General features: G+C 31.9%; 2 protein-coding genes across 2 annotated transcripts; both read right to left on the bottom strand.

Annotated features, from left to right (window-relative positions):
* Nucleotides 1-11,276: 11,276 nt before the first annotated feature.
* HELRODRAFT_164170 (hypothetical protein) lies at nucleotides 11,277-13,009 on the bottom strand (the record flags this gene model as incomplete). The annotated part of the gene is made up of 3 exons (XM_009029180.1): nucleotides 11,277-11,758; nucleotides 12,242-12,391; nucleotides 12,859-13,009. The coding sequence occupies 3 exons, from the start codon at nucleotides 13,007-13,009 to the stop codon at nucleotides 11,277-11,279; spliced, it is 783 nt and encodes a 260-aa protein (XP_009027428.1).
* A 1,752-nt stretch (nucleotides 13,010-14,761) lies between these two features.
* HELRODRAFT_164169 (hypothetical protein) lies at nucleotides 14,762-15,493 on the bottom strand (the record flags this gene model as incomplete). Its single annotated transcript, XM_009029179.1, has 2 exons — nucleotides 14,762-15,030; nucleotides 15,448-15,493. The coding sequence occupies 2 exons, from the start codon at nucleotides 15,491-15,493 to the stop codon at nucleotides 14,762-14,764; spliced, it is 315 nt and encodes a 104-aa protein (XP_009027427.1).
* Between the last annotated feature and the right edge of the window lie 5,684 nt (nucleotides 15,494-21,177).

Genomic DNA, 21,177 nt, shown 5'->3' with positions numbered 1-21,177 from the left:
ATAATCTGAATTAATATTTTTTAAACAATAATTTACTTTATGTTTTATTGTTTTTTTAAATGTTGAAAATTAGGGGTAAAATTTTTAGTTTATTCGGAATAAATAAAATATGATAAGTTAATTAAAATATATAAAATAAAATGACGATAAGTGCATTTGGTTTAAATAGAAAAAAGATATATACGTTTTCGTGGAGGGCAAAACTGTTGGATTATCTATTTTCTTTAAATATTGAAAGTAATGTTTATTAGTTTATTAGAATAGTTGTTGTTGATTAAAAATTGTTTTATGCGGACTAGTTCTGAACGAAATATGTTGATGTTTGAAGATATTTTATAGGCACGATGAACAAAATTGTAAACGACGTTGTTTTTGTAACGGTCAGGGCAATCAGAATTATTGTTGAGCACCTGTCCAGAGTTCGTAGGTTTCACAAATACCTTCGAAACTAACTGTTTATTTTTCTCTTCAATTAGGCAGTCAAGGAAAGCTAGTCGTTTTTCTGTGCTAAATTCTATACTAAATTTTAGGTTGGAATTATTCTGAAACGTGTTTTGTAAATTATAAATATACGTGACGGATCTGCACACGATGAAAATGTCGTCGGCAAACGCATGACAAGTGAATCCATGAGAGGAAATTATTTTAATTATATCTGCTGTGTACAAAATAAAAAGAATTGGTCCCAGAACTGAGCCTTGTGGCACACCTGTTGTTACCAAGGCAACATCAGACACTGAATTGTTAAACGAAACCTGCTGTGTTCGGTTCGTCAAATACGACCTTAACCGTTTATGAGCTGTGTCTGTAATACCATAATCGTTACGTAGTCTTGCCAGCAAAACATCATGGTTTACACAATCAAATGCTGCTGACATGTCTAAAAACGATAACAACGATAAGTTCTGGACGTCCATTGCCGAAAACAAACCAGACAAAACTTGTAACAATGCTGTTTCAGTAGAATGGAACTGCCTATAACCGGAATGATTACAAGGCAGTAGGTTATTTTCAGATAAAAACTTCAAGAAACTTTTAGCCATTACACGTTCCATAATTTTCGAAATGAATGAAAGATTCGATATTGGTCTTTAATTATTAACATCATTTTCATCACAACCTGTTTTCTTCAAGACGGGGAGAACCACAGCATGCCTGAAAGAGGAGGGAAATTCACCTAATTGAAGGCAGCAATTAACAAAGCTGGTCAGAAATTTGGTGAAATATATATATATATATATATATGTGTGTGTGTGTGTGTGTGTGTGTGTAGTGTGTGTGTGGTATATCCCTCCTCGTTTATAGTCCTTTTCTGTTTCGGGTTGGACTTTTGCATTCCTGACATCATTTTCTGTCCCCAAGCCTTTCGATCATTTGCGTCCAACTCCCTGAGATTTAGGAATATATATATATATATATATATATATATATATATATATATATATATATATATATTTCGGAACGAGGTTTTTTTTAATACAAACATTATTGAAGATATATGCCCATTTTACATTAATGACTTTCTTTAATGAACACTCAACAAGTTTTATTGTTTTAAATAAATACGAGTTTAATAAATTCAGACTTGTTGAGTGTTCATTAAAGAAAGTCATTAATGCAAAATGGGCATATATCTTCAATAATGTTTATATATATATATATATATATATATATATATATATATATATATAGTTAAAATATTTATACAGCGCTAATTAAAATTAAAGTTTTTACACAAAAAACAACAATTTTCAAAAATCTAACAGACGATTTAATCGAAACATTATATAAATCGATTGATTTGATTGATTAATTATTATAAATTTATATTCATCGAATGATCAACATGTAGATTTGAATGTTACGAACAGTATATAATCACAGCATTGGTTAACATAATTTTTATACCTATCATCAATAGAGTCAAATATGCGCCCTATCAAACCTAAATCAAACAGTCATATAATTTGAGAATGTTTCTGGAAATGCAACTATTTGATTAGAGACAATTTAAGTAGTTTTCCTTTTAGGGCTGTCATGGCATTTCACAACTAAGAAATTCGTACCTTCGTCAAAAATATGATGGCATATTTCATATGACCGCTAACATTAACATAATGCACAAAGTTATTTAATTAATTACCTCAAAGAACTTGTCGTGCGTAAATATGGATTCATACTAAAAATTTGTGAAATGAAAGTAATTAACAACAACTAATTTTACATGTTTTAAGGTGTGTTTTATCAATCGTAAGACAGTGGTTTTTGTTTTATTAAATTAAAAAAGTTGAACAAATGATTGATAGGTGGGAAGCCTTCATCGAAAGTCGAAGTTTTTTAACTGAAAATTTTCAGTCAAAAATTTTCAGTCAAAAATTTTCAGTCAAAAATTTTCTTCGACTCTGACCCTAATTACAAACGGCTAAATGAGCCAAACTTGTTAATGTTCCAGTCATTCATGATATTTAGTTTGAATTTCAGATTACTTTAATTTATTAAGAATTAATTATTCGTTGGAAATATTTCATCAAAAACTTCTACCTATTGCAGTTTGACAAAAAAGTATTTGCGTCATCTTCCTTAGTTAATGGTAAGCAATCCTTTTTAATATTTTCTTTTTAATTCAAGTAATAGCAGAGTGACTGTTAGACATTTGCAGTGCGATGCATGTGTTTTTTCTAATATTTCTTCAACGCCCATTCATGCATGCATGTTTACACTTGCAACGGGATGTAACTTCTATTAGGTACATCATCGATGCTTGCGGCAACCCCTTTATCGTCCTCCACAATGGTTTACACAAATGAACCGAATGAATACAATATATCTGTGCAAGTATCCCAACCGGTACAACAGCCGATCAGTCACCAGCACCACAGTCAGCCAGTCACTGCCAATCAGTACAATCAAGCAAACCCTTATATATCATCTGGCATGTACGCGTCTTCTTTCATGGATAAAGAAGGTTCCCAGTCTATTCAGTCACTTGTTGATGGACAGGACAATGCTCAACGTTTGCAATGCTATAAGGTTAGACATATTTTTACCTTAATATTAAATTTATGCTCAGATTGTAATAATTAAATTTTCACTGAAGTATACAGCTCAGCCGTCAAATATAATTGCATCAACGTTGGTCTCATCAATGCCAATTCAACTTCAGCAAAACTCAGGCTTTTCTTACCAACAAATCGTGCAAGCACTTCCCGCACAATCTCAACCCTTGGTAACAAATTATCTAGTTTCTTCAAATGTCACTCTTCCCACTGCTAACACGCAAGTTTTCAAAGGTTCGTTGTAATTTTGGTTTAATCTGAACATACATTCAACACGTTTGCATGCATTAAAGTTAATATTTGTTAAATATTGCCACAGATCAAACGGATTTTCAAAGTACAATGGCTGGACAACAGAACAAGACAATAAGTTCTATTTCATATGATAACAGAAATATTACTTATTATGCAAAAACCCATTCCAGTCAGCATTCAAATTGGAAATAAGCTTAACTTTAGTTATTGTTATGATTCAAAAATATTTCATTGCGTTACGTTATATTGCGTGACTATTTTATTTTAAAATGCAAATTTTTTTCTTTTTGAAAAAAAAACTGAAAATTGTTAACGATTTAGAAGTAAGAAAGTTCTAATTAATTAACTAATGATCTTCTAATTTCTCACATGACATCAAAATCATTTTGTAGAACATCACAATCCTTTTTTATTTTTGTCCAGTTTTATTGAACTCAATAGTCCTATCCAAATTCATTTATTTTGACAGATCGCACCTCTTCAAGTTTCTCTTTTTAATTAATCCGTTATTCGTTATTCTGCAAATACATCCAAAGCGTCGCAATTTCCATAACTTGACCTTTTCGTTTCTCACAAAAAGGGAAGTCTCCAGTTCATTCTAAACTCTTCTCTAGAGTACTCCATTACGAACTCTTCTATTCTGTTTATGTATCTCTTTTTTATTGTCAAAATTTTACAAATAATGTGGAAATTACAAGTTTTTATCATTTTTAACTTCATTTTGATGGATAACGCTTCCACTTCTCCTAAATTCTTTCGACATTAATTGTGCTATATAAATTATTCTTCTGTTAATGGTTGCTGGTTGCAATTGCACATTTGATGGTTATCGATTGGTTTATTTGAAATTGAATTCCATTTATAAGGCCACAATAAGCTGGCTCAAATGATTTTCAAAAAGCAGTCTATAAGTTTGTAAAATGCACACGGGAAGAGCCAAGGATATGCTTGATGTGATTGATTTGATATATTTCATTTATAATTTCTATTTGTGTGTGCTTTAGGTGGGTTTTATACGAGTGTGAGTGGTGCGTATGTGCGTATTTATGGTGGGTTAGTGCATATGTGATTGTTCTGGTGAGTGCTGGGTTTATGTGTAATTGATTATTTTTTTTGTTTGAAAAATTATGTTAACATTGTAATAGTTTGTTTTTGGTGATATGGGCTTATGGATTGTAAACCTGCGCTCAATGATTTTTAAGTTATGTTATGTTATGCTAACTTTTTTTTATTATTCTTTAAAAAATCAGAATTTGACAGACGCAGAATCTGTTAGGACATGTAAGACGATGTTATAAAATGGAAATAAATAAAGGAGTAAAAAGGTTTAAGCATGGAAAATAAAATAATGATTTCGGAAACAAATGAATAAATTAAATAGTTGATAAATAAATTATAATCTGTTTATTAGGGAAACATTGAATTGTTGTTAAATTGAACAAACGACGAATAATTATTGAGTGTCAACATGTTTTAGGTGTCTTCGAGTCAGTGCCTCGTCTAATATAAAAAATTTTCACTGGGTGACAATTTTTATAACTCAGGGATGGGCTAAAAACTCACGAAAAACAATTTTTTTATTATTCTTTAAAACAATCAGAATCTGACAAATGCAGAAACTGTTACAGCATGCAAGGCAACTTTATAAAATGATAACGAAAAATAAATAACGGAAAGAATGCTTAAGCATGAAAAGTATGGAAATAAAATAAGTAATGGTTTAAAAAAGCAAATAAATAAAATACTTTAATAATAGACTACTGTGACTTAGTAAGTTAGTTGAGTGATCGGTAAGAAAAAATAAATTGTGTAAATGATAGTTTTATTGAGTGCTAATTTATTTAAGATGTCTTGTGATGAAGGTCTTATCCTGATACGTTGATTGAGTGGCGACTTGGTAGTATGCTTGCTTTAAAGAAGGTTGTGTATAGCAATTTTGGTCGGTGGTTTACTAGTTTCTATTTGAATCTACTGCTGAATTACTACAACTACAGCTAAGAGAACAACGATGATGGCTCTACTCTAACTGAACCTATTCAGCACCGCGAATCTCAAAGCGTGGTTTACATACTTTGAAAACGTGCTTAAGGGTCGCGTATTCTCGGAAGAAGAAGATTGATATCACATGTTGTTTGAAAACTTACCAATGAACGTCATCGCAGACATAGAGACGGAATTGGCGTTAGCACAAACTTACGGCTACGTGTATTAACGCAGAGATATTCAACTTCGGATGAAGAAAATTTGCGCACGTTGCTTCGAGGCGTGGCCATTGAAGACAGGACGCCTTCACAACTGCTGAGGCAAAGCTTGTGGGGAGATAATAACAGGGACAAAAACAATTGTGGTTGGATCAATTGCCATCCACAAAACAATTACAACTGGCAACCACAATTGACGATATATTGCAGATGTTAGCAACTATGGCTGATCGAATACATCAAATTGCCAATCACAACAACTCGACAACACACAACGCCGTAGCAAAAGCCAGTGTTGAAAAGCTGACAGCTAAGATGGATGAAGTATTTGCTTTCATGCGCAGCTATCAACAACAACAGCAGAAGACTAAGGTAAAATCTGCACTCAAAACAACAGATGACAACAAACCAGGTATTTGCTGGTACCATATGACATTTGGGAGCAAAGCTAAAATGTGCACAAGACCTTGCAGCTACTGAACACCATCAAAATCAACAAACTTTCATGCATCAATATCAAACATCAACAAGCAACAACATGCAAGAGTTACTGGGTGTAACAACAAACAACTAAAACAATAGGCCACTACATCAACATTCAACAAACCATGTCGCCTCTTTTATCTCACCGATAACATTTCGAAGTCAATGTTTTTGGTAGACACGGGAGCCCAGGTAAGCATTATACCTTCGCGACAACATCCTCAACGACTTAAGTCCGACTACAGGCTGCAAGCCGCAAATGGCACCACTATCGACACATTTGGTTAACAACTCGTAACCACTTGACCTTGGTCTGCGACGTAAGTTTCAATGAATTTTTATCATTGCCAACGTCACACAGCCAATATTGGGTGCCGACTTTCTGTCACACTTCGGTACAAAATTTTTGACAATGTCACTACGCTACAAGTACAAGGGGTTATCGAACGCTCCAATACCTTCTCGGGCGTCAAACCGTGCATGGTGTCAGACAACAACATTAGTAAAATCATTGACAAGTTTTTCAAACTAACGATGCCTGTCAACAGCAACATCAAAAAAGTACAACTTCATATTGTGACAACTGGACCACCACATCATACGACCCCACGTTGCGCGCTGCCAAAGCCAAATTCAAACACATGTTCCAGCTCGGAATCATTAGACTGTCAAACAGCCCTTTGGTATTACCGCTTCACATGGTGACAAAATCCTCAGGGGATTGGAGACCATGCGGAGACTACCGTGCACTCAACAACATGACCATACCTGGTCGTTATCCAGTTCCACACATTCATGACATCGCTCATAGTCTGGAACAGGTGCGGTGGTTTACGAGGCTATATCTCGTACGGGCTTACCACCAGATCCCAGTGGCAGAAAAAGATATTCAAAAAACAGCAGTGACAACACCGTTCGGTCTGTTTGAATTTTGAAGATGCCGTTTGGGCTGAGGAATGCCGCACAGACTTTCCAAAAGTTCATAAAACGAAAAATGGCCCAACAAGCTACCGGCCTACATGATTAACTAATACAGTATGTAAAACTTTTGAAAAAATAACTCATCATAGTCTTATATGTTATTTAGAAATTAATAAGATAATAAATCCCAATCAATGCGGAGGCCAAAAAAATGCGTAGACAATATGGTTTCATTTAAAACCTTCGTAAGAGATTTTGCCGACTTTCTGTCACACTTCAGTGTTCAATATAACTTACAATAACTTATTAAACAAAACAAACACTTCAGCCTAGAAATACTATCAAAACATTTTAGCAGTACAGCATTTTTTCTCATGCGAAAATTCAAAAAAAATCTGAACTAAACACTTTATATCAGAAGATATCTCCGACAACTTTACATCCACGGTAAGCATTGATTCAGTTATCAACTTTCTCAAAGATTTACAATGTTATAACGATATTTAATTGTATGGCTCCAAGAAGAAATAGTAAATTTTAAATGTCCTACTGACACATCATTGCACCAAAATGGGGGCTCAAATGCCGTTAAAAGCTGATACAACGACAACAACAGTATAAGATTATAAATTAGCGGATTCTAATAATATAAACTCAGAAAAAATCGAAAACCTATTGAAAGTTTGGTGAATACACTGTTTCAATAAAAACAATTTAAAATTTTGATTTAATTCATTTTTTGTTATTCTTAATTTTTAATTCAAATCATTTCAAAATACTATGTTACTTTAATTTTTAATTTTCAATAGACATTTGCATTATTGATAATTTTCTTGATTTTCAAAATTACAAAATCATTTTCATAATAATAATACAAAAAGTAACAGTAATAATAAAAACATAAATATTAGTAACAAGAGTAATAATAACTATCAGTAGCATTAATTCTCTGGATATTTTATAGCCATGCATACAGGCACGCATGCACCCTCTTACATGCCATCGCGCAATTTCTAATCTAACGACCTTCCAATTTAAATTTCGTTGCGATGTAGATAATAAGGTGCGTACCAAAACATTGCAATATTGATAAAGAAAATGGCGGGTCTAGGGTCCTCACCATTTTTTGGAAAATTTTCCCTCCGGTCACGACTTTTTTGAAAATTCCTTCCCCCTGGTCATCGACTTTTTTGAAAATTCCTCCCCAACCGGTCGTCAAATATTTTTGAAAATCTTGGCCTCCTGCCGTCAAAGTTTTCTAGAAAAGCACTGGATAAAAATGAACAAACGTTGTTAAAATTAAAAACATGCCCAGAATTTTGTTTGGGGAGTTAAAATTGGAGAGTTAAAAATATTGCTTGTTCAAAAACAAAAGTTTTCACGGCAAAATTAAAATCTAATTGTCCTGAGTTGAGTTAGTATGTTTACCCCTTTGCCGCCCAATGAACATACATCAGCGGCGGACTAAGGCTGAAGCGGACCCTAGGCAACATTATAATTCCGGGCCTGTTTTTCGGTCACGACACAGTTAATTCGGATACCAAAAAAGTATACATGTAAAAAATTAAATAAATACAATATAAATAACTCATCTTCTATATCAATCAATCAATCAGTCAGTCAGTCAGTCAGTCAGTCAGTCAGTCAGTCAGTCAGTCAGTCAGTCAGTCAGTCAGTCAGTCAGTAAGTCAGTCAGTCAGTCAATCAATCAAGCAATCAATCAAGCAATCATTCAATCAAATAGTTTATAAAGCGCCATATCTGCGATGCTCAATAAATTTTTCAAACAGATAGGTCTTGAAATCCGCTCGTAACTTTGCAAGTTATGGAGAAGTAGTTAGAGAAAGAGACTTCCAAAGAAAAGGGCCAGAAAAAGCAAACGCAAATTTAGCATAAAAGAGGTTAAAAGGGAGTAAACGATGGCTTTCAGGTTTAAATAATTTATCTGATAAATACTTAGAAAATAATTTAGAAATGAGGCTTTGTTCATTAATATGCAGATTTTAAAAATTATTCTATATTTTATATGTAGCCAGTGCAAGAGAACAATATTTGAAAATAAATGAGAAAAGATAGACTATAAAATATAAATTATTTAATTTTGTTGACCTAGACCTAGCAGGGATCGTAAAAAAAATTATTCTGGCCATTACGCCGCTCACATGGAAGGGTTAAATAAATTCTCAAAATTATGTAAAAATTAGGGAATGTGCAATAATATTATTTTCATGAATAATAGACCACATGAATACTGGATACAAAATAAAGTTTTTTTCATTTATAAAAATCATTATTGTACAACTACATTTTCAGTTCTGCCAGGTTTAAATCTTGTTCTTAACATTTTAATTCCTCTATTAAAAAATTACTGACATCACTCTCATAAAAAATTGCTTTAAATTTTTTATTATCCGTTGTATATCTCTAAGATTATTTTTATGCTCTTGTTCTTTGCTACTGAATACACGCACACGCATATAGATAATATTTAGGCACACGCACACGAACATAACCTCCCTGAGTTGTCACACATAATTATTACTATTATCAATATTATTTTTGGCTGTTGAGTGCGTCAGATGTCACCATTAACACCGGAATTGTATCCACATTAAAGCTTACTAATTCCAATCAAACCGTGAATGTTTGTTATATCCCAGCTGTTATCGAATTTTAAAGTTGCAAATATGTTGCAAAGCAAGCACAGTTGAGAGATATTTAATTCATAAGAGTATCAATTGAATAGTCGTGGTAGTAGTGGGGGTACTATACTGATAACGATAAGCATTAGTAGTAGCTGCCATTGCAGCAGTAGTAAGTAACTAACGATGCAACATCGTTCTTAAAAACTTCAAAATTTAAAAATATCAATATTCTCGTGACAAATATCGACGTTAAAAAACATTTTCGATACATCGATGTTTTTTCGATGTTTTAATTTTCTCGCCAGTCACTTAAATTTGTTTCACTAATGAAACCTATGTGTGACAGTGTTGTAAAAATCAGCTTTATAATAATTCTTTATCTAAAAAAAGAAATATAACGATGTTCAAACGAAAAATTAATTTCAAAAAGTAATAACTAATTTGAAAAATTCTATCAAAAGTTAGCACAGTGAATTCACTAATTTAATTTTTCAAATCTTCTCAAATCGATATTTTTAAATTTTAAAGCTTTTGTGATTTTAAAAATGTAAACCCAACACAAACTAAACATTTTAAAATTACGTACGAAAAGTCGCATAATTTTTGTTAATGCCAACATATTTTAAGCTAGCTAACAAGAATGGAAAATCACCATTCATGTTTGGAAATTTAATTGCAGTGCAGTGGTTCCTTACACGTTGAGTTAATCCTCACATGAGATATTTGTTCAATGGATCAAAATTTTGTCGTCGATATATTTGAGAGTTTTTGACAGTTTGGCGATAAAAACTTCAATGCAAATTTCGATATTTTATGAACGATATATAAATATCGATTTTTATTTGTTTAAATATTGGTTCAATCATTCATTCACTCCATTAATTAATTAATTAATTAATTCCATTCATTCATTCCCTACAATTGTCTTTTCAATATTTTTCAGTGGCATCAACAATAAACAGAGTGTATGCAAATATCCGTGAAACAACGCTCCTCACCAATTGTATGTGGTAGATGGGATCTTTTTGCAAACAAGCTCGGTCACTGAGGCACTTCATCGTAACACAATCACGGGCCAAAAATATATCGTTTGCATTTCTAAAGTATTAGAAGTGGTCAGAGGCGCCAACTTTATCAAATTATTGGGGGGGCAAAATAATTTAAGAATACGTTTGCAAACTTTTCTATAATAATTTAGTTTGCGTACCATTCTTCAATAAACTTACAATTATACAAGGAACATTGTGTGAAATTATTAATTTAAAAATTTATCATCAAAACCGCAATTCGACAAAACGGCATAAAGATTGCAAAATTTTAAAATTTAATAAAACTACAAGAAATCTGAAAATTTGGAATCCTATAAACGCATGTTGTTTATAAATCCAAAAAGCAAAATGTTACTTCTTTCTATTAATTTTATTCACAATAGTATTTGTAAAAATTGAGTATTTTTCTAAGAATCATACTTAAACATATTTACATATAAAAAGTACTTTTTCTCTGATCATTTCTTTGAATAAATTCGTTAATAATTGAATCCAAGTCCATTTCGTTTGCCACATATTTGTGAAAATGAAGAAGAGATACAGAATTGAGTCGTTTTTGTCCCATTGTCGATCTTAGATATGTTTTTAACCTTCTCAGCCCAGAGAATGATCGTTCAGCGGTGGCGGAAGTCGTAGGAATTGTCACAAAAATGTTTAAAAACTTGACTAATTCCGAAAGAAATTCAAATAATTGATGATATCGTTTATACTTTCAAGGGATTGATCTGCTTCTTTTAAAATTTGCAGCAGCATCTCTCGTTGCACAATCAAGCGGTCTGGATCTATGTCCTCTTCATAAAATTTGAGAATCTTAGATTTATTTGTATCGTCACCTAGCAAAAACTGCTCGATTTCCAAAATGAATTTGAATGATTTGCTCTCAAATCTCGTATCCAGTGCTTTTAAAATCGCATCAATAATCTCCACATATTGCGATTGATATATCTCCTTAAGAGAAAGATTATTTTGTTGTTCTGGCAAATCATTAGTTTCAAATCGTTTTGGAATTTTTCGTTTTCTCTGCTGTCTAAGTTCCCCTTGTTCTACCTCGGCAGGTTTATCAGAAATTACTTTCTGCCAAAATACAGAAAAATCTTTTTGGCAAAAACTGAGACTGGCTTTTAATGTTGCAATCATCCGATGCGCTTCTTCAAATTGCAAGGATTTTTTTGTAACGTTGTGTTAACCGTATCTATGTATCCAAATAATTTTGTTAACATTATCAAAGTAAAATAAAAATCGATCTTTTCCATCAGCCGTAAAAATCCGGAAGCTTTTGCACCAGAATCTGATGAATCATTTTCAGCCATATCGATAAAGAAATCTATTAATTTTGAGTAGTTTGATAAAAGAGACGACAGAGAGACATATTTGACTGTCCATCGGGTTGGACAAAGAAGTCGAAGGCCTGTACAAACATCAGATTTTAAATTGTGAAATATAGCCAATCGCTTAGGCGAGTCCTTTACAAAGTTGATGATGTCTTTAACCATATTTAATACATCCCTGCAAATAGGAAAAATTTTTGATTGCGTCCTGAGCTACCAAATTTAATGAATGAGCCAAACAATAAATAAATAATCCTTTTTTTTTGTCCTCAAGAATTCTAGCTTGAACACCACGTTTGTCACCAGCCATGTTTCTAGCACCGTCATAACACTGTCCTCTACAGTTAGACAGTGGTAAATTAAATCTGAGAAGAACATCTTTGATCACCGAATACAAAGCAGCTGAGGTTGTAGATTCCACTCCGTAAAATCCAACAAACATCTCTTCTGCTTCTAATGGATTTTTTGTAAATCTTAGACAAAAAGCAAATTGCTTTGCGAGATATATCTGCCGTCTCATCACATATAATAGCATAAAAACCCGCTATTTTAACTAATGAAATTATTTTCCTAAGAAGAGTATGGCTCAGAAGATCAAGAATTTCGTTTTGTATACCATGGCTACACCAAGTATATGATTCAGATTTTAGCCACAACTGCAGTTCCTCAGAATCTTCACCTCTTAACTTAAGTAAATTTACAAAATTACTTGCGTCATCATCGTGCCACGTATTGCAAGACCTTGTGACGCTAAGAACAACAGAGAAGAAAAAATCTTTTTTAGGCATTTTCGATTATTCAATAACTCTTTTTTTTCTGCTCAGAAATCTGTAATTATAATAAAAAGTGTTTACATTTTAGGATAGCCTGTCATGTCAAATACAAATTAAACTATATAATCACCTGTGCAACAACGTTACCTGATAACTTCATGGTATGAGATTTAAATACGGCTTCTTTGTGGCATTGTGATCTTTCGTGCAATTTAAATTTTTCCAACTCCTTCTTCCGATTATTAAAACCCGTTTCAATGAAAGCGGTTTCTTTTTTAGAAGAAAACGGCAGACCCATTGTGAAAAATATTTTTCGACACGTGGAACAAAGAACAATATCTTTTTCTGAATCATACAGAATCCAGGAAGAGTTATTGGTCCAAGTTGGAATAAAACGACGTTTTGTAATTGTAGTCGTAAATCTACGAGGTCACAGTAGTTGATGTGCCTTCTACTATTAAATCTGTATCCGCTATTGTGGTGTTTTCTTGGATAATTGAGTCTTCTGAAACCGTTCCAGTCCCGGATGTTTTGGCTGGCAGTTTTATCAAAAACTTATCCATTTTTATTTTTTCAAACTTGTTCTAATAAAATAAAATTTAGGAAATAAATTCAATCAAATTCATTCAACTTAATTTAATGCAGTTTATATTTATATAAAGCTTTTTAATTAAATTTTATTAAAAACACTTACTTTTACCGGTTAACAAATAAAAGCGTACAAAACAACGTGATGACAATTTTAAATTTAAATCGATCTTAACGTTTTGTTGCTATGGTAACACGACGAAACGCTGCAAAAAATTGTTTAAAAGTTGGCTACTGATTGAACGCTTTACTTATTTAAGACTAACGCTCAAAAAAGTTTACTGTAAATAAACACGAAATTTGATTAAAAATAAAAATGAAACGTTTTTGAAAATTGAATTTTCAAGTCAAAATTATTGGGGGGGGGCAAAACGATACTTTGCCCCCCTGAAAAAATATTTGGGGGGCAGAAAGTGCTTTGCCCCCCCTAAGTTGGCGCCTATGGAAGTGGTAGTAGTAGTATTTACTGTAAAACCATTGTTTAATTTTGGTTTCATTATGGTTATTTATATTTATAAATAAATGACAGCAGCATTATGTAAGATGAAAAAATTATAGGAACAAACTTATTATTATTATCATCAATATTAAAATTATATTTTAATTGATTAGAACTTTAATTTTAGAGATTCTCATGTTAAAGTAAATTGAATAATTTCAGTTTTGCATCATCTCTTTTTGCTAATTATGTTATACAGTGTTTTGTTTCTTTCTGGTCATAATACGTTATGTTATTTTTTTTTTGGGTGGCCGTACAAGCATTGCTTCAGGTCTCTATTAATAAAAATTGTTAATATATATATATATATATATATATATATATATTAATTCACATTAATTTATCAATATATTAACATTTATTAAAATATGGTGTGTTTGTGATTTTAGTTGAATTCGTTTTTTTGGAAACTGTATTTTGATTTTTTAATGATTTTAGAACAACAACAATAACAACAATAATAATAAGAACGATAATAGCTATATTTCAGCCACTCTTAAAACTTTACTTAGTTTCAGTTTTTTACAATCTTCAAATGTTTCCAAAGGAGGAAATAATAACTCTGATATTATCTATATAACTTATTTTGTATTTTTGGAAATAAGACTCTCTTATGATCGTAATAACTACTCAACCCGAAAAACTATGAATAAGTTACATTAAAGAAAAATTTAAGGTCACCACTCCTTTATTTACATAAATCTAGTTATAAAATTTTGAAGATTTTATTTTTATGATGAGAGTTTGAGTTTTATTATCAAATGATATTTATAAAAAAACTATTATGATGTGATAGCGATAGTTTAAACTCGTTAAAATTTGTAAAAACAAAAATTGATTTATAGCGGAATAATGTACCACTATTAACTCAGCAGTAAATATCAACAATTTCATGAGAACGTTGTCTCTATTTCTGATTATTGATCCTGCAATATCTCCAAACTGCATCCGTCAAAACAAAATTCACACAATCGAAACTTTTTCAGTTTCTTCTTTTATTATTCTACCGTCTTTTGTTGTGTTGAACGGATAACTGGGTTTACAAACTGGTCCCGGCGAAGAGAATGTTTTACTTGGCACGCCATATTGCACATTCAATTCTGACTGTGGCTTGTTCAGTTTGTTTTTTCTTTGTTGTATGATACACGCAGTGACGACTATTGCTATAAAACATATAAAAACCGAAACAAATATTGTTAAGTATATCAGACCATTTTCTTGATAGGCGTGACCTTTAAAAATTGTTAAAAAATTGAAATTAATAGATAATTATATTAATCGTTTTAAAATCATTTAGTTAAATTTAATAACGTTGCTGGGCTTTTTTTTTAAATTATGTCATAAATACCCAAACTATCCCTGAAAATTCTAAAAAAGTTTTACTTGTTCTCAACAAATTAACTAATTTCATTTTGAATATTATAATGCTAATTTTAAAAACATCACAATTCTCTCTATAATTTTTAAAAAATCTTATTGAAATTGCGTTTTTTTGATGATCCATTAAATAATTTTACTAGTTTTCATTTATTAAAGGAAATTTTGCTGCTTATTTTCAACACTAAATAGGAGTAGTCAATTTATATTCTACATTTGCACGTTTTATTATTGTCACAAAATCATATCAATAGGCTATATAAATTACATACAGTCCTGAGTTTCATCTGAGTTATCGTCCGTTCCACAGTTGGACATCTTGTTGCACTTGAGGCTCAGTGAAATGCAATATCCGCTCGCTTTGCAACGAAACCCTGGACATTCGGAATCTGTTGAAAATATTTCATCACTGAGTTAACGATTAAATTTTATTATTAATTTGGATTAACTTATAAATGCCTATTCTCACGCATGTTAACTTTGTTTAATGACTGAAAAAATGTCATTCGTTATAGATTTAAATGTTTTAATAGAACGTTGATTCATTTAAATTTCAAAGACCATTATTGGTATTAGCGCTTTTGAGAGTAATGAAAAGCGCTTTATAAATACTCTAATAACAATAAAAATAATTAGAAATGGAACGAATCCAAGAACTAGATCTATAGCATCTGGATCAGAATCTTGATGTATCAACTTGTTAGTAGTAATGTTAGTCACATTAACCAATTAGAAACAGGATCATTCATTCAAATTTATTAAAATCAAAATTTTCTTACACAAGTCAATATCAAAACAGTCAAAATTAAATTATTAACTTATCCAATAGTTTTATTCTAAATAAATTAACTATCAAAAATATACAATTTCAACATTATCCATCAATAACCGATGGCGGCCTTTTGTAATCCTTGATGAGACCTTGAATATTCTTTCTGTGCACACAGTGCAAGCTGGTGGCGTTAAGTTTTTTTAGAGCTGTTTTTGATAGTAGTATCTACTTGTTGTAGCGGTTCCAAAATATTAATGAATCTTTGTCATGAGAAATTTAATAATCTTCCAAATATTTTTCAATTGTTGTTCTTGGACAATCTATTTTTGCTTTGGTCAATTGTGTGATTGGCATTAATTTTACGTTCTTAGTTGATTGCTCAGATTCAATAAGCCCAACATCATCAGTTTCAAATTGCGGATGTTCTAGAATCAGATCACCTGTCGCAGCGACTTTATGAATTTTTTTCTGAAAAAATTTGTTCTTGAACGTAGGTCTAACATTGTTGCCAGTGCATGATTTATTTTCTCAAAAATCATTAAATCTTTAGAAAAAATTGTTTTGTGAATATTAAACTTGCGACTGTTTTAGCTGAATCAAATCGCAAAAACATCAATGAGTTTGTATACGTAGGAGTGTTTATTACACCTAATCGTTGTTGATATTATATTCATTTTTGAAATTTAGATTCTCGTCCTTTGGGTTGATTTCGGAACCGTAAAATGGTGAATCCTTAACTTTGGATCCGCGAATCCGAATCTTTCCCGAATCCCTGGATTCGGACAGTCACCTTCCTAATAATAATGATGACAAATTAAAATTGAAACTGAAACTAGGGTGTCCATAATATAATTTTATTATGAATTCACCATTTACATCACAAAATTAAGATTAAATTGAATTATCTGTTAATTAATAATATATTTCACAATAATAAATAATTTAATAAATATTTATAAGTTATAAACCCCTTGTCACAAAGTGTCACAAATGTTTAGACACCCCCCCCCGAAGCTGTGACATCCTTTATGGACGGCCCCTAAAAAGAAATAATGGATCAACGCAAAGTGATCTTTTTGAGCTCATAACGTAGGAACGCACAGTATATATCAGATACAATCAATAGTTGATAACATTTACACATAAGATATAATCAATAGTTGATAACCCTTAAAATGGTAAAGGATTACCGAATAAAGCAGTTTAAAAATTTGATTTCTATACAAATAAGTTAAAAATTAATGATAAAATACGATACGAAATATTAAAAAATTGAACTAGAAATGATCAAAGTTGAAAGTGCAGTGATATTTTTCAACGAAAATTGAAAAGACAAACTTTAAATTGATTAATGCCAACAATTTGGTAGAATTCATACAATACTGTATAAAATATAGTCTCATTCCAACATATTACAATATATATATATATATATATATATATATATATATATATATATATATATATATATATATATATACAACAAGTGAAATTTGATGGCTCCTCTTTGTAAATGCATTGCAAGACGTCTTGATAGTGAAATAGTCGTAACACCAATATACGAATGTAGTTGACGCGTCTGAGCTAACGTTAAGAGTGGTCATAACATTTTGTGCAAGCTGCAACACGGCATGCTCAAAAATGCTGTGCTCTATAGCCATATTAATTATCATTTAATGACTTGTTAATAGACAGAAATGAAGTAACTCTAACAAAAATAATTTTTTCTAGTACTTTGGAAAATGGAGAAAGTAGAAAAATTGGTCGGTAATTACATAGCTCTAACTTTCTGTCCTTTTGGTAAATTGGAACTACTCTGGATGTTTTGAAACGTTGTGGAAATATTCCTTGGGCAATGGACATATTGTAAATATGAGTGACTGGGATAACAATTTCATGGATAATTTGTTTAAGTAAATAGTTACTTAATTCATCATCTGATGTGCTTTTTTTGTTGCTTAAATTTTGAACAATGTACATTACTTCTTCTGCATTAGTGGAATTTATAAGCATTGATTTACAGATTGCAGCTTTTATTTTCAATTTATATTCTGTAACTATTTGATTTTCCAATCGCTTTTTTATGACATTCATTAAAATATTACTTATTTCCTCTGGGCTTTCAATGATTTTGTCGTCAACTTTTAGCATATTAGTATCATTAGTATTTTGATTTCTATTCATTATTTCATTAACAATTTTCTTTTGTTTAGAGCTACCTTATGCCTCGTAAAATTTTTGCTGAAATTTTTTTTCTATCCTTTTCTTTGCTTATGTAAAGCAATTTCTAAACTGTTTATATTTTTTAACATTGGTAGTGTTTGGTGCAGCAACCGCTATTTTATATTTAGTCGATTCTGTTTATTTGATAATGTAATTATTTCATCAGATACCCATGCTTTTCTATCTGTTCGTTTCTGCGACTGCAAAGGTGCGTGTGTGTCAAGAGTTTTATTGAGTATATTATAAAATTTCAGGCATGCTGTATCTATATTATTTTCGTTTTTTACTGAATGCTCATTTTGAAATAAAAAAGTTTTTAAATGAAGAAAATGGATGTTTTATTGATTATCCGTCTTAAAATTAGGTCATCATTGAAAGCAGTTTTAAAATTCTCTATAATTGCATAAACTGGAAAATGGTCAGAAAAGTCTGAGACTTGTTAAATTTCTTGTTACGTAGATCGTTTAATTAATTGATATAATATTGAAAGACATTAAAAGAAGAGAAATAAACTAAGCAACGTTCTCGACTTGTTTATTATCCACCGGATCAATAGAAAAGGAAAAAAGTGAAGTTACATACAAAGCAAAGAACATTTGGTCCAAAGAAAAATAAATGTATGTTATAAATCATAATGTTTTAATATAAAACATAAAACTTAACACCTTCTCATTTTATTTAAAACATTAGATGACCTTAACCTAAATGTTCTGAAGACCCATCGCACACATCAGATTCTTTAGTCTTGGTCCTACCATTGGTTTTGTCAGAGCATCAGCAACTTGAAGTTCTGTCGCAACTCGATCAACTGAAACTTCTTCTTCTGCAACTTTTTCTCTGACAAAGAAATGTCTAATGTGGATGTGCTTTGTTCTTCTGTGAAGTTCTGGATTGTGTGCTAAACGAATTGCTGCTTCATTGTCGACAAAAATTTCTGGCTTTTTCTTTAGATCTACAATGTCGTTCAACAATCGTTTGAGCCATATCACTTCACGAGCTGCTTCACTTGCGGCAACGATTTCTGCTTCAGTAGTTGAAATCGCAACTGAGGGTTGACGTTGGCTAAACCAACTGATCACGCTTCTTCCAAACATACAGATTACACCTGATGTCGATCTTCCACTAGATTTATCTCATCCATGATCTGCATCACTGTAGGCTATAAGTGTATTGTTTTGACCAGACTTGTAAACAATACCGACATCAGCTGTGCCTTGCAAATATCTGAAAATTTGCTTGACTTGTGCTACGTTGGACTTGCTGGATTTCTCCAAACTTCTGGATGCTACTCCAACTGCATATGCAATATCTGGTCTTGTTCCCGTCATCAAGTACATCAATGCACCAACTGCTGATCTGTAAGGAAATTTCACTTCCTCGTGTTCATTTTTGTTTTCATTGAACTCCTCAGATTTTGTAATCGGAGTTGTACAGGATTTACACTGACCCATCCCAAACTTTTCAAGAATCATTCTTGTATAGGATGACTGGCTGACATTAATATTTCCCTTCTCATCTTGATTAATTTCTAATCCAAGGAAATATGTTGCAGGTTTAGATGTTATCTTGAACTCTGATTTTAATTCTTTTTTAAATATTTTTAGTTTTTCTTTATCGGTTCCTGCAACTAGTCCATCATCAACATACAGTGCGAGTATGAGTTTCTTTCCTCCCTGTATTCTAATGAACAAAAAAGTATCTGCATCGCTTTGTTTGAAATGTCTCTTTTTCAAGAATTCAGCAAAGCGTTTGTTCCAACATCTTGGAGCTTGTTTAAGTCTATAGAGACTTCGCTTGAGTTTACAGACTCTTCCTGAATTATCTTTAAAACCTTCAGATTGCTCCATGTAAATATCTTCATCTAGTTTGTTGTATAGAAATGCTGTTGACACATCAAACTGCATGAGTGACATCTTTTCATTTGCAGCAACACTTAATAGTGTTCTTATAGTTGAACTTCTGACCACAGGACTATAGGTTTCTTCATAGTCAATTCCCTTTTTCTGAGAAAAACCTTTTACTACTAGCCTGGCTTTAAAACGTTCAACAGGACCATCTGGATTGTGTTTTACCTTGTAGACCCATTTGCATGGTATTGCTTTATGACCTTTTGGAAGACTTACCAAATCCCACGTTTGATTTTCCTTTAATGACTGCATTTCACTGTTCATGGCTTTAAACCATTCATCTTTTTCATCACTTTGAATGGCATCTTTGTAGCTCACTGGTTCAAGTACTTCACATAATGCAGACATAAAGAAAGGATCATAACGAGATGGCTTTTTGATATTATTCCTGTCACGTAAAACCATACCGTTGGTCTTTTGATTACAACAGTCAGATTGATCTTCTTCATCAGATGAAACTGAACTACGGTTGTGAACATCTTCATCAGTTGAAATATTTTCTTTAATCAAAGTTTCTTTATTTTCATCTTTAATTTCAACATCAATCGAAACTGTATCATCTGAACAACTTTCTTCTTGCAAAATCACTGAATTTGGTTTGACAACCTTCTCATCAAAAATAACATCTCTTGATCGATGCATTTTATTTCCTGGTTGAACAAAAATTCTGTAGCCATCGTCACCTTCATATCCAACGAGGATACCCTTTACAGCTTTAGTATCCATTTTACGTCGTTTCTGCATAGGAATATGAACATAGGCGTTGCTACCAATGATTCGTAGATGTGTTGTCTTAGGTTTTTTGTTAAACCACACTGCATACGGTGATTTTCCTTCTACAGAAGATGGTCCAGTTTGGTTGAGTATGTAAGCAGCAGTATTAATTAATTCAGCCCAAAGGGCCTGAGGCCAGTCTCATGGCTCTTGCTGCTTCAACTAGCGTTCGATTATCACACTCACTGCATCCATTCTGCTGAGGTGTATAAGGCATAGTTAGGCGTTGTCTAACTCCTTCTTTTTGCAAAATTGATCTGACTTCTTTGTTGTCAAATTCACCTCCATTGTCACTTAATACTTCTGAGACTTTATGACCAGCTGAT

This window comes from Helobdella robusta (assembly GCF_000326865.2).
Source record: "Helobdella robusta unplaced genomic scaffold HELROscaffold_6, whole genome shotgun sequence".
NCBI lineage: Eukaryota > Metazoa > Annelida > Clitellata > Rhynchobdellida > Glossiphoniidae > Helobdella > Helobdella robusta.
Note: the sequence above shows the minus strand (reverse complement) of the source record. Positions and strands in the feature narration are given on the sequence as shown.